Source organism: Mesocricetus auratus, unplaced genomic scaffold (genome assembly GCF_017639785.1).
Source record: "Mesocricetus auratus isolate SY011 unplaced genomic scaffold, BCM_Maur_2.0 Super-Scaffold_100011, whole genome shotgun sequence".
Taxonomy (NCBI): Eukaryota; Metazoa; Chordata; class Mammalia; order Rodentia; family Cricetidae; genus Mesocricetus; species Mesocricetus auratus.
In genome coordinates, this window is record NW_024429195.1 from 59,645,766 (window position 1) to 59,659,832 (window position 14,067).

The 14,067-nt window shown below is 36.3% G+C and overlaps 1 protein-coding gene across 6 annotated transcripts in view; it reads left to right on the plus strand.

The window, feature by feature from the left end:
- Nav3 (neuron navigator 3) overlaps positions 1-14,067 on the plus strand; it is a 698,200-nt gene that overhangs the window by 385,340 nt on the left and 298,793 nt on the right. For 3 of the 6 annotated variants that reach the window (XM_040754919.1, XM_040754921.1, XM_040754922.1), the window contains exon 1: positions 2,626-2,979. The exons of 1 other annotated variant lie outside the window; for it this stretch is intronic. In XM_040754919.1, coding sequence (XP_040610853.1) covers positions 2,737-2,979 — 243 coding nt within the window. In that variant the 5' untranslated portion in view covers positions 2,626-2,736. Of the gene's footprint in view, positions 1-2,625; positions 2,980-14,067 lie in introns of those variants that run through there. 2 more of the 6 variants (XM_040754923.1, XM_040754920.1) reach the window with 2 other exon arrangements.

Here is a 14,067-nt window from a genome sequence, read left to right on the forward strand (position 1 = left end):
AAAGTATCGTTTTGTAGAAAATCAATGAAGTGAAATTATACTAAGCCACCAATTAAGAAAATTATTTCTTTCCTATAAAACATATTCTGTAGTAATAATCATGATTGTATTACTTGACAACATTCAAATATGTGTTTGCATTAAGTATTCCATTATTTATCTTGAAACTTTGTGTAATTCAATTTTGATCATACTTGGTGAATAGAATATAATTTTTGTAAATAAGTAGAAAATATATAGATACAATCTATCTTTAAAAATTCTTGAAGAATCAACCCTCACAATCCCTTCATTCACCTGTTTCTTTCCCCAACTCTGCTTAACCCTTGCTGCCCCAGTATTCGCCATGTTTTCATATCATCTGTATTCTTCTGTCTATTGTCCCTTAAGTCAGATACCACTGGCCTATTTTCAGGTAGCTGGTTTCCTTAGGTTTTCAAATAAAACACAAAAAATGAAATATTTAAAGCTAGGTAGGATCCATATATGAGAGAGATCATGTATTGCTTCTCTCTCCAGACCTGTTTTACCTCACAGTTATTTTTCCCACTTCTATTAGTCACTAAATTTCATTTCATTACAACTGAATAAAATTCCATTGTGTATATGAACCACACTTTATTATCAGCTCATCGGTTGATGTAGGCTGATTCCATTTTTTCAGCCATTGTGAATAATGTAGACAAATGACAGATAGCTATTAAAATGCCATATGGAAACATAGTACTTGGTGTCCTAATCCAAAATAATAATTTAAAAAGTAGACTCTACAGGGAGATTGCCCTTGTGACTAGATGTTACTATTCTTAGAAGCGATGGGATCCCAAGACAAAAATCCCGATGCCACTTGTGTGGTGCCTCCATATTCATTGTTGGTTAGAGAGGCTCCAGAAGCCCCAAAACACTACAGGCTCTAACCATTCCTCTTGGCTGCCTTTCAGAACGAATAAAGGCAATATACAGCAAGTCAACAGCCAAGATCAAACTACATAGAGAGAAACTCAAAGCAATCCCACTAAAATCAGAAACAAGACAAGGTGATCCACTCTTTCCATATCTTCATTACAGAACTCAGAATTCTACTTAGAACAATAACACAGCAAGGGGAGATCAAGGAGATACATATTGGAAGGGAAAAGTCAAACTTTATTTGCAGATGATATGATAGTGTACATAAGTGACACCAAAAACATACTATCAAGAAACTCCTACAGCTGATAAACACCTTCATTGATGTGACAGAATACAAGATTAACTCAAAAAAAATAACAAAACAAAATCCATATCCCTCCTATATACAAATGGTAAATGGGCTGAGAATGAAATCAGAGAAACATTACCCTTTACAATAGCCAAAAAAAAAAAAACATAAATAGTTGTGACTTTAAGCTTGAAGTTAGAAAAAGGGTGAGAAATTCCAAAGTGTTAGGGAGGTAATGCTTGGAATTATGGATTCAGGGAGAATGTGAGTTCAGAAGCCACCTGATTCCAGGCTCTTCTGTCCCTGGGCAAAGAACTGTATCAGAGACACATTATTCCAAGTGGAAACAGAGATGGTTTATTAATAAAGGATGTCAAGATGAGACGGGTCTGGCGAACTGAGGAAGGAAGTCATTTAGACGACATTTACAGAACTCCAGCCTCGACAATTTGGATTTGCTTTTGCCCCACAGCTTCAGGTGGGAAAGGAGATCCACTATTATGCAAACTGGCTTCTTTGGTGTTAATCTTGATATTTGAGTCTCTACTGTCTATTCCGCTGCATTTGTATAAAGTGTAGACAGTAAGTGTGTGTATTTCATACGATTCCAGAGGTTACTTACACTGATACCTGTCGCGCTTAGCCCTGTAATTGTTGCAGGGGATATCGATGTCCTGGAAATGGAAATACCGTCATTGCATTTAGAAACTGCGGTGCCTGGTTTCCTGTGCTTATTGCAGTTTGTAACATAAGCGGGCAGGGTCCGCTGAAGGCTTCAGCTGCCTTAGCTGGCTGTCCTGTTACTCCAGTTTAGCCTGATTTCATGGGATGAAGCAGAGTGAACTCCATGGCTGCTGGCTGTCAAGAGTGAAAAATAGCTGGAAATTAGACAAACAGCTTCATTGCTGAGATTGTTTCCGGGCTAAAAGTTCTTCCAGCAGCTGTTTGTTTTGGCTGTTGACCTGCTCTTTTTTTTTTTTTTTTTTTTTTTTCTGGTTATTTCTGAAGTCAGGAAGAACTCCTAGCTATTGTGGTCTCTTGGCTTCTTTGACAACTAGATTGAAACTAGACTGAAGGGATTTTCCTTTGTCCTCCTGTCCCACCCCTAACCCCCCCCACCTCCCCCACTTCTCTCTTCTAAAAAAGATCAAACTCAGGCTGCTGTAGTGAGAAGAAAACAAAACTAGGAGCTCTATAATCCTACAGAAAGGGCACTGTAGAATTTATTTTTCAGGACAGAGATAGAGAAAGAGAGAGATTATGAATGTGAAAATCTGAACTAGCAACACTAATACTCAGATAATGCAAAATTTTGTCTCTTTCTGAAAGTTAGTTTGAGAGTTATTGTCTGTCCCTCTCTCTCTCTCTCTCTCTCTCTCTCTCTCTCTCTCTCTCTCTCTCTCTCTCTCTCTCTCTCTCTCTCACTGCTAGTTGTGCTTAAAGTCTTTTTTTTCTGGAAATACTAAAGCTGGAGTCTACCAGACTGAGGTTGGGAGCGTTTTCTTTGGCAAGGCAAAGATACTTTTATAGAAGCCATGCCTGTCCTTGGGGTTGCCTCAAAGCTGAGACCGCCAACTGTTGGGTCAAAGCCTGTTCACACTGCTCTTCCGATACCGAGTCTTGGCATCAGTGTGTCACAGCACTGTTCTTCAAGACCTTTGGAATTTGCTACACCAGAGTGCTTGACGCTTTCTTGTCAGCTCACATTCAAATCAACCTGTGAGCTCGGAGAGAAGAAAGCCCTGCAGAGAGCAGCCAAGGAGAGAGAAGACAGCAAGGTTAGTAACTGAAGGCGGCTGCAGACTTAAAGAGCTCAAAGGCAAATTTAATTTCAGGTGCACCATGAACTTTGTGAGAAGGTGACTCTTAGGGGAATACTGGTGTAAGTAGGTGTAGACTTATGAGAGACTGAGCATTTAGCTTCAGATTGTGTTGTAGCCCATAGTTAAGCAAAATTCTGAATATGTATATATAATAACCAGTATGCTTATTGGTAGAATTCTTAATTACTTATTAATATAGTAACTCCTAGATATTGCCCTGTTGTTGACATTCATAACTAATCAGAAACAGAAGGGAGCTTACTTTCATATATTTTACCTGTAAAAGGAGATCACTTCGTAAAAATTTCAAGCAGATGCCATCACTTTTGTCATTTACATGGCTTGAATATTTGTGCACTAGCTGCTTAATTTATTGTAATGTGAAGAAAACGAAGCATTGTCCTTCTTACTGCACGTGTGTCTGCACCTCTGTTTGCAAATCGAAACTCTGCTGTTTTTCATACAGCTGGCATCCCCTTCTGCAGCTGTTTTCTTGCTGATATTTTGTGAGCTCCTGGTTGCTGAGCCTCTTCAGATGTTTGCTCCAGAGGCAGAGTGCTAGTACAGGCCTACAGCTGAGGTTCTTGACTAGGATTCATGGAAGCCAGGGTTCTCACGGTGGGTCTAGATACCTTTCACAGGGGTCACCAAAGACCATGGGAAAATGTAGATATTCACACTGCAATTTGTAACCATAGCAAAAATTACAGTTATGAAGTAGCAATGAAATAATTTCATGGTTGAGGGTCTCTACAACATGAGGAACTATATTAAGGGGTTGCAGTTTTAGGAAGGTTGAGAATTACTGGTATAAACTTCATGAGCATCAATCTTTGTAAAACTTTCCAAGTTCACCATTTCATCTCTGACTTATAGGAAATAATGGTATTTTACTTGCTTATAAACAAATGTAAGATCAAAAGTAATTGAGGGTGACTTACATAGATTCTGTAAGTGCAAAGAGAAGCTAGTCCTTTTATCTAGAATGCCTATTTGATCTATTTTCCCCTGTTCAGGGTTTTAAACTTGGCCCGGGAGCCGGGCGGTAGGGGTGCATGCCTTTAATCCCAGCACTCCGGAGGCAGAGGCAGGCGGATCTCTGTGAGTTCGAGGCTGGGATGGACCGACAGCCTCCAAAACAATACAGAGAAACCCTGTCTTGTAAAACCAAAAAAAAAAAAAAAAAAAAAAAAAAAAAAAAAAGGCTTGGCCCATGTACCTTTCTTGTACCTTTCTTCACACAGTCTTCAGGTATTACCTAACTCATTTACTTTACTGTCTTTTTTTTTTTTGTCTATAGAAATGGCTACATGTTTAATTATTCATACAATAAATGATATACTACTCTAATAAGTGAAAATATACGGAAAGCAGGTACTGTATTCTGCACTGAAGCTCGTTCTCACTCTGGCACAGGTTTCACAGTAATTTGGTGAATATATATAGAATAAATGAATCAATTAATGAATAAAACTATTATTACAAGAAAGATCAGTTAAAATCATTGATTTCTCCAGGTAGTCTTGGCACATGCCTTTAATCCTAGAGGTAGAGGCAGATGGATTTCTGTGGGTTCTAGGCAGTCTGGCCTACAGAGTAAGTTTCAGTACAACCAGAGCTACATAGAGAAACCCTGTCTCAAAAAAACAAAAGATCAGTGGCCTCTTTTTGTCATGTCTTCTATGTGAAAAAGAGGATTTAGATAGAAAACCTGTTAAAAGTTATAACTGTAACACTTATTCAAGTAAAAAATTCAATAAGATAATTATTTTATTATAAACTTAGATTTCTCAGTGCAATGTCAAAATACTGAGTAACATTGGCAAAGTATAAGATATTAGTAAAATAGAGCATTTTTAACTACGAAAATATTTCAAAATGAATAGCAACCAACTGTATTATAATTTATGCTCACTCAGTACTTGTATGAATTAAACAGAAAGTTAGATAAATGATAGATAATTTATTGATAATAGATAAATATATGGTAGGCAAATAAATAGGTAGGTAGCTATATGTATAGAGAAACAGAGCTATTTTCTCTGTGGAATGTGACTGTTACCTTGTATGTTTGCTCAAACTTTTACTGTGCTAAATGACTTTAAGACTTTGCTACTGTAACTACTAATTTCAATAGAATTTGGGTAGATCACTTTGTTCAGCAAGTGTAAAATAAGTGACTGATGTTTCAGTTAAACTCCGTGGCAAAAAAGCCATGGGAATAATTATATTTGTAGGAATAATTTTACCATACTTCTTAACATATTTAAAACTGAATTTTTAAACAAATATTGAAGAATATATCATAATCATTTGAAAATATTTCTATGTGTTATAAAGAAATGTATTTATAAATGTATGTATAAATTAAAGAACTAATGAAAATAGCAGAATGATCATTATTAACCATATTAACTATAGTTAGACTTGGTTGAATGTACCAGGAAATTCAATATCACATTAGTATTGGACAATACTAGGATAAATTGCTTCTTATACAGGTGATAAAATCTAGAGAGATATGGTGAAGTCAGGACATTGTCATAGAACTGGAACCTTTCCATTTTGCCTATCACCCTCATTAAGTGGATTATAGAGTTCCATTCTGGTTAAAATACATACCCCGTTTCATTAAGGTTTTATGATATCCTATTGACCTACTTACAGTTCTACAACCTTACCTAGCTATGGTAGGAACTGGAAAATGGCATAATTGTTCTAAGCAGCTATGTGACCATCTAAAACTTATGGGTTCCATTTCTAAGAGAGGCAAACCCTGGAGAGTAACCACAATACATGGCAGCCATTAAAAAAGCATTAATTGAAGTATTCGGCCACTCACAGCACCAAACAGTATTGTGGTCTGGTTTGAGAGAACAATCCTCTGCCCATGTCAGAAATGTCTTCAATTCAGTATTCTCTCTTCTTGCTTTGCATTAAAATACATACTGTCAGCCAGGCAGAGGTGGCACAGGCCTTTAATCCCAGCCCTTAAGAAGCAGATGCAGGCAGATCTCTGGAAATTCAAGGCTAACCTGGTCTACAAATTGAATTCCAGGAGAGCTAGGACTGTTAAACAGTGAAAACTGTGGAAACTGTCTTAAAAAAAAAAAAGATGCTGTCCATCTAGCCATCCAGTCTCGAACCCTGATGCATTGGTCTGATAATTCACTTTGTCTTTTAACATGACATGTCTTGCTAGATGTTGGAAATTTTATTTCTGTTTCATATTTTGGATTTATACCTTTCTACATATGCTTGCCCTTGGATATTTATTTTGGATTAGTTATTACAATTCTTTAAAATTCCTTCCTTCCTATGTCTCTTCACCATCTCCCAAGAAGCTTAATTAACCAAAAAGGTTTTCTTCCCACCTTAAAATTTCTTTATTCACTAATGACAGCCTGCTTCTTGTTCTTATTTGTGACTCCATCCACATACTCTTTCCTGAATGTCACCTTCCTGAGTGTCTTGCTGTCTTCACACAACTTAGCTCTCCTATCTTTAAACAAATTACATTAGTTTTTTTAATACTTGTTTTTAGGTTTTGAGATTAACATGATTACATTTTCCTCCTTCCCTTTCTTTCCTCCAATCCCTCCTATCTATGTAAACTCTCTGCTCTCTCTCTCAAGCTCATGATATCTCTTCCTTAATTATTAGATTTCATTTCTATTTCATATTTTGAATTTTTCCTAGTCTACATATCTTTATCTGTGTATGTATCTATCTACAGATAGATATATAAATATAGATGTTGTTATGTATGTACACATAAGCACACACACATTAGTTTCTTTTTATTAACTCCATACCAGGTATGGAGTAAAGGGCTCATGTTTTCCTTTGCTGTATCTTTTTTTCTGATTTCTTATTTAATTTGAATTTTCTAACCTCTCCCCCTCATATGTATTTGATTTTTGACGCTTCCTGGGCATCTTGCAGAAACAAGTAGCAAGATATAACTGTAGAGATGGAGCCGTTGCTTGAGATTCCTGAAGTTAAATTTCAGAAAGAAAACTTGGGTTATCTATTACTTCTCCACATAAAGTAATTTCTTTATGTTTTCTAGGTTTACCACATTCTACAAACCTCTTCCATGTCAAAGACATGCCTTAAAGTATACATTATTGAAGTAAAAATGAAGAGAACTAATTTCCTTCTGAGAAGATATAATGTAACTCCTGAGGGAATTAGTGCTTTGGCCCATTAATAGGAATCTACTGCTCAGTGTTTACTCAGTGTTTCTAAGGATGGTCATAGGAGAAATTATTTATTTCTCATTTTACAAAGTATTAGACTTAATACTTTGAAACAAAAGACAATCAAATGCATTATTTATGATGAGACACTTCCATTAGTTATTTTAATCTCTGGTTCACCTACATACACACATACATACAACACATAGATGATTCCCTTCCCCTGAAACTTCCTCATCCTCACTTGTTTCAGTAACTTTTGTGGGTTTATTTTTTTGTGGCAAGGCCTCACTCTGTAGCCCAGCCTAACCTATAACCTATTGTCTTGTTAAGGATGGTATCAGACTCATAGGCATCTTCTTGCCTCAGTAAACAGAGTGCTGAGATTACATGTGTGAGTCATCATGCCCTTATTCTCACATTCAAAATCAACTCAAATACTAATGCAGATAAGTACATACACTGAATGAGTAGTGATACGAATGAGGGGAGTTGTTTTGTAGATTTATAAGGCTCTGAGAAATCTTCTCTGAATTGGCCATGTAGAAAAGAAATAGTTGGGCATGTAGGACTTGGGTACAATGGTGTGGGGGGGAAGCAAGTTTTAAAGAGTTGTGCAGAATATCCAGTGAGTAAAGTATTATAATTGAAGGAGATTATTTATGGAAAGTAACAGGATTGGATCAGTGGAGACTGAGCTCATTATGTAGACAAGAAGAAGATTCTTTTTCTTTTGTTTTTCTTTTCCCAAGAAGACCACCTTCTCTGTGTAGTCCTAGCTTTCCTGGAACTCACTTTGTAGACCAGGCTACCCTTGTACTCAGAGGTCAGCCTGCCTAGGCCTCCCAAGTACTGTGTGGCTAAGGAGTAAGTTCTTAAAATAGAGGTAGACACAATGACCATGATAGTAAATTTTGGATAAGTCATGGCTAAGGGGATCTGATTCAAATTAACATTATAGAGTCTTACAATATTCTAGGTAGTAAACCAGGTGCTTTATAGGATGTCATATTTAGTTCTCACACAAGTTGGATGATATAGACAATATTATTGTTCTAATTTTGCACACGAAGAAACTAAAATTTAAAAAGGTAAAAATACCAGCCATTTTTGATGCTAGATTGTGGTGGAATACAGGTCCAAAATAAAGTATGTGGTTGTAGAAAATGTTAATTCTTAACTAATTAAATAAAAATACCCCAGTGAAGACTTTTGATGATAGCAAAAGGGCTTGGGGGTTATTGATAGCCTTGTAGAAATTTGGATATGTTTTAGGCATTAAATTGCCATTTCTAGAAATTTTAAGTAAGTCATTGGCTGTGTTCAAGTGTGTAGAGTTATCAAGAGAAGACAATTTATTTGACACATGGCCTCTACTGAATTGTATGAGAAACAGAAATGAATAAAGTAGCCCCAAGATAGAAATAGAGCAGCAGATGTCAATTGAGTAGATCCGGGCTCTGGCTTCCAGCTGTTTGCTTTTGGAGAGGTTGCCTGAGTGCTGAGGGCTGTCAGCACTCCTATTGGCTTGCTCACAGGGCAGCTTTTCTAGAGCTGGCCTGCCCTGCAGCTGCAGGTCAGTTTGCAGTCCCCTAGGTAAAAGGGCCTGGCTTGCCTGTCCCTGCTGTGCCTGTGCATTCTGTTATTTGCATTTAAAGAAACACGATCATTCCTTTTCAGAGTTATAACTCTTCCACCAGCTAAGCTGTTAGGCATGCTTAAGTTGTTTTTCATCTTTGTGGTAGCACTTGAATTAAAATGTTGAAATGATGCCTACCTTTGAACATTTTTTTCTATCTGCTGGAGTAATGTTTCATTATAGTACATTTATTGTCCTTGTGTAGTTGTTGGTAATCTGAAGCTGTTGTCTATCTTTTGTTTTGTGTCATACAAAGTCATTCAATATTTTATCTCATTATTTAAACTGCAAACTTTTAAAATTAATCCATTTTAATATAAAATATATTTGTGGGAATAGTGTTATACCAAGGTTCTTTTATCCTTTAAATGTTTATAGAGTCAGGACTGGAGATTTTACTTAAGTTGGTTAAGAGTAAGTACTGATCTTGCAGAAGACCTGATTTGATTCTATCCATATTGCATAGGTAGTGGTTCATAACCCCCTGTAATTCTAGTTCCAGAGGAATTCAAAACATTTAGGTTCCAAGAGCACCTGCAATATCTACACTCACATCCACAGACTTGCAGAAATATCCATACTCACATAATTTTGTGAATAAACAAATGCTTATATAATCAGTTAAACTGCAAAATTATGTTAAAAATCATGACCTCTACATGTGATGAATCTTACTGAATTCTTTATACTACTTGGTTTGTTGTTTTGACTTTGTGTATTTGTTGACATCTGCCCAATATATTCTGAAGTTATTCCTTTTCAGTATCATAACCATCTTTCTTTCATTGAAAAACTATTAAATATATTATTTATAAAAGTACGAGTGGAGTATTTAGTGTTTGGCTTATTGCAGTACCAGTAACTACCCATAATCAATTAACAGCTATCTATAGGTAGTATAATTAACAGAAGTTTGTATTATGCCTTGAAGACATGAATTAGCCTCATGCCCAGTCCAAAAAAAAATAAATAAGTAATTCAGTCTTTAGTCTTGAAAAACTGAAGTGAAACACAGAGAATGGTTCCTGATGGAAATGTTTGGATCCCCTACCCTGCCAAATGTGGAGTGTCTGGCATTATACACCTGTGTTATTGCCATTACTACTGTATTTATGGGACACTGGGAATTGAACGAGGACCTCTAATATGTTAGGCTTGCTCTCTATACACTGAAATACATATCCAGAGTGATACATTTTTCAAGGGTAACAGTTTCATTATTTTCTCCCTGTCTCTTTCCTGATTTTGTTCCCTCTCTTATCTTGTTTCCCGAGAGTGTTTCCAATCTTTTCCACTCCAGTTTTTTTCTTTCAACTAGGAATTTTTAAAACCATAATATCAATGACATTGGGACCAGATAGTTTTTGTGCCAAGGATAGGAAAAGGACTATCTAAGAACTGTGGAATATTTAATAAAATGTCTTCCTCCTGCATTTACAAATCAGCTTCTTTCTCCAGTTATGATAACCAAAATTATCTCTAGACAATGTATGAGTGGAAGACAAAGGCATCCAACAAATGAAATGTGCTGGCAATAGTCTTTTTGGAATGATCCAGACTTTACTAGCAATGATGCTGGCAAACCAATGTATACGTAAGTCTAGGTATCTTTAAAATGAGAATAATGGTATAATTTAACTCACAAGCTGGTTGTATGGATTAAATAATTGAGTGTATATATCTAAAGATCAATAGAAAATACATATTTAGCCAACATTTATTAATATGCATATAATATGAAGGTAATAGTTCCATAAAAATTATAATGAAGTATCAGGACAAGGGGCATTAGTTAAATATTCATTTATGGTAAAAGTTACATTTCAACCATGTCTTTTGGAATGAATGTTATCTGGCCATGAGATAAACATGAGATAAAAAGGACATTTCAGAGAGTTTCAGAGATAATAGTGCTTACCAAGGCAAGATATAGAGTGCTACTTTATAAAACAAAAGACTATTTCCCAAGTCTAACAAAAGAAATGTAGGCAGGAAGACAGAGGTGATTTGACATACTCGAAAGATGAAAAATGAAATCTCAGTGATGATATTGGACTTACCCTGTACAGAATGAGAAGAGGTGGCTAGGTATCAAAGTGAAGTATAAGTTTCTAGAAATATAATGATGAAATACAGTATGAAAAGATGAAAAGAAGAAAGAAGCTGATGTTCCAGAATATAAAAGCAAAAAAAGATAGATTTTTTAAAAAAAATTTCAGAACCAAGTCCAAACACAATCAAGAATGACATATTAGGAAACGAAACACAGGTGTTTGAATTCATTCACCCATTATCAGCTACCTCCATGCTAAGATGTGTAAAAGTAAATAAATAAATTACATTTTCTTCACACAACGGGTACAGGTAGGGGGTTGGAGAGATAGCTCAGCAGTTAAGAGGACTGTCTTCCAAGGACCAGGGTTCAATTCCCAGAACCTACATGATAGTTCACAGTCATCTGTAACTCCTATTCCAGGGGATCTGATTCCTGCATACAGACATACTTGGCAGGCAAAACACCTATGTATATAAGATAAAAGTAAATAATAAAAAGCCAAAAAGAGATTCATTACAAAAATAAAAAAAGAATACAGATATATTTGAAAGATTTTGAGCTTTTCAACTTGGAGCATATAAAAGTGATGGTAATTCACAATGCTTTGAGCATCCACTGTATGTTAGATTGACAGGGGTTGTCCTTCCATGTATGTTTCTCTTATTGGTTGATGAATAAAATGCTGTTCAGCCAATGAGGCAGGAAGATAGGTAGGGATAGGAGAGGAGGAGAGTTCTGGGAAAGGTAGGCAGAGAAACACTGGAAGCAATTGCCATGTAACCCCCCAAAGGAGTAGCAGGTCCGGACCCTTCTAGCTAAGATAACAACACATAGAAATACATAGATTAATATCACGGGTTAATAATTAAGACAAAGCTAGCCAATAAGAAGCCCTAGCCACTGGCCAAGAGTTTTATAATTAATATAGTGTCCATGTGTTTATTTGGGGCTGAATTGGTGGTGGGTCCCTGCCAGGCCAGAAACATTCACTCAATCAAATAGCATCAGCAACATGAAGCACGAATTTCCACGTAGACCTTCACAAAATCTTAAAAAGAGGTGTTAGAAACAAAAGAACAAAGTTAACCAAGGCTTCTTGGTAGCAGCATTTTCTCAGATGGGCTCTGTTTGAGACAAGAAGAAGCTTACCACTCCTTTTAGATAGTATTCCTGACTCTGCATAAGTGGCAAAAAATCACAGGCTCTTTTAGGAGGCCATGCAAACAATTGAATGGTGTGTACAAGAAGCTGGGTTTTAATCAGAAAATATCAAAATAAAACACTGGATGACAGGGGTCGTGGCACAAATGTGTGCTTTCCCTCGTAAAATAATATGACATTTTCATAAAAGAAAAAGAAGAAACACAGAATAAAACTAAATAATTTTTATTACCTTGATTTTATAAACCAGAAAACTAAGATGGATAAATCCATAGTTATTTGCAATGAAATATGTTAAAACAGCTTTAGATACAATCAAAATGACACCCTGATAATTAAGGTAATTAACTTCTATAATGTATAATCTCTAGGTCTCCCAATACAGTAGAAGCATGTATTTTCTTCTTTAATGGCCCCACACAGCCAATGAATGACAAACTTACATAGGATAAATCTGACTTGGCACATACATTTCAAAGTAAAGTTTTGTTTGAACACAGACATGCTTTGTGTGTGTTGTCTGTGGTTCCTATTTACGGCAAATATAGAAGATGAATCTTCATAATAGAGAACTATGGCCTGTATGAACTTAAGTATTTCTTAAATGGTTGATGAAGAAATAATTTAACAACTTACATGTATAGTAACTCTGGAAACCAGGCCATTAAATGTCTATTCAACATCTGTGAAGAAAAGTAAACAGAACACTGGACATGTCCATTGCTACTCTGTTTACTACTTGTGGCTACTTCCCTTTGTTATACCAAATGACAAGAGAGACTGGGCAATGCAGGTCATCCATGTGCTCACAAACTAAGAAAAGTAGCTTGGTGAGTATTAGCAGGCATTGTGTTAGTTTAGAGATTGCTCTAAATCTCTAAGTCAGACATTTTATGAGATAAAAAAACCTTATAAAGTACTCAATAGAGTCTTGAAGATTGTCACTCAGTTGTCCTGATTTGTAAAGGTGTCTACCTAAAATCAGAATGCCACATCAAAGGAAAGCCATACTTCCTAAAATATAGAAGAAAAGGATTTTGTAATTTATGCAGATTTTTACATACATTAAGCACATAAAATTGACATAGATTTATACAGAACTTTCTCATATACAAGGCTCATAGTAGTCCCCTGGCTTCTCTAGCTGTTTCCATCCTGTGATTTTGCTGACAGCTTTATATTTCTTGTGTTTCTATGTGCTGATCCATACTGGTGTCCTGAAATTACTCTTAGACCTAACACTCATTCCTACTTTCTCCAATATATGAGCTTTAGAACTCATCCCTTGCTGTTCCTGGGAACTCTCCATCAGAAATAGGACCCAGAAGGCCAAGGAAGTATAATATCTGAATTTTAGAGGTGCAATTCACAGAGTAAGGGTAGAGTGAGTTGTCCAAGTGGGAAGGCAGCCATTTATTGGCTTCTAGATAGTGGTAAGTGGGTGGCTACATGGTTGCGTCGTGGAATATTTGCCCTTGACTTGGAAGCCTCATTCAACTCCTGTCAACACACTGCAAGTCATTTCCAAGAAGCCACTGAGTGGGCATGAGGAGAACAGGTCATTGAAAAAATTCAACCCCAGTAATGAAAGAGGAAAATCATACTATAATCCTTAGAGACTATGGAAAGTATGTACAAAGAACAATATTCAGAACACCTCATTTGAATTGTGAGACGAATTCTGAGTGGTTTAACTTGTCTTTACAGTGCATTATACAATGACAATAGATTTTGGATTCTACCTTCCACTGATAAATTTTTGGAATTGGTGTCATGAAGGCAGGAGGAAGAACTGGGAGGGAATAAGTGGATCAGAAAACAGTAGACAGGAGTTGAGAGGACTGCACTGTGGGTAGGGATGAGTAAGACGAAAACAGGCTGGCAATGAAATTCAGCAGAATGCTTGCATTTCATGCAAAAATTCTGGGTTCTGTCCCCAACACATCATGGTGGGGCTCACTTGTAGTCCCAGCAGTTGGAGGTGG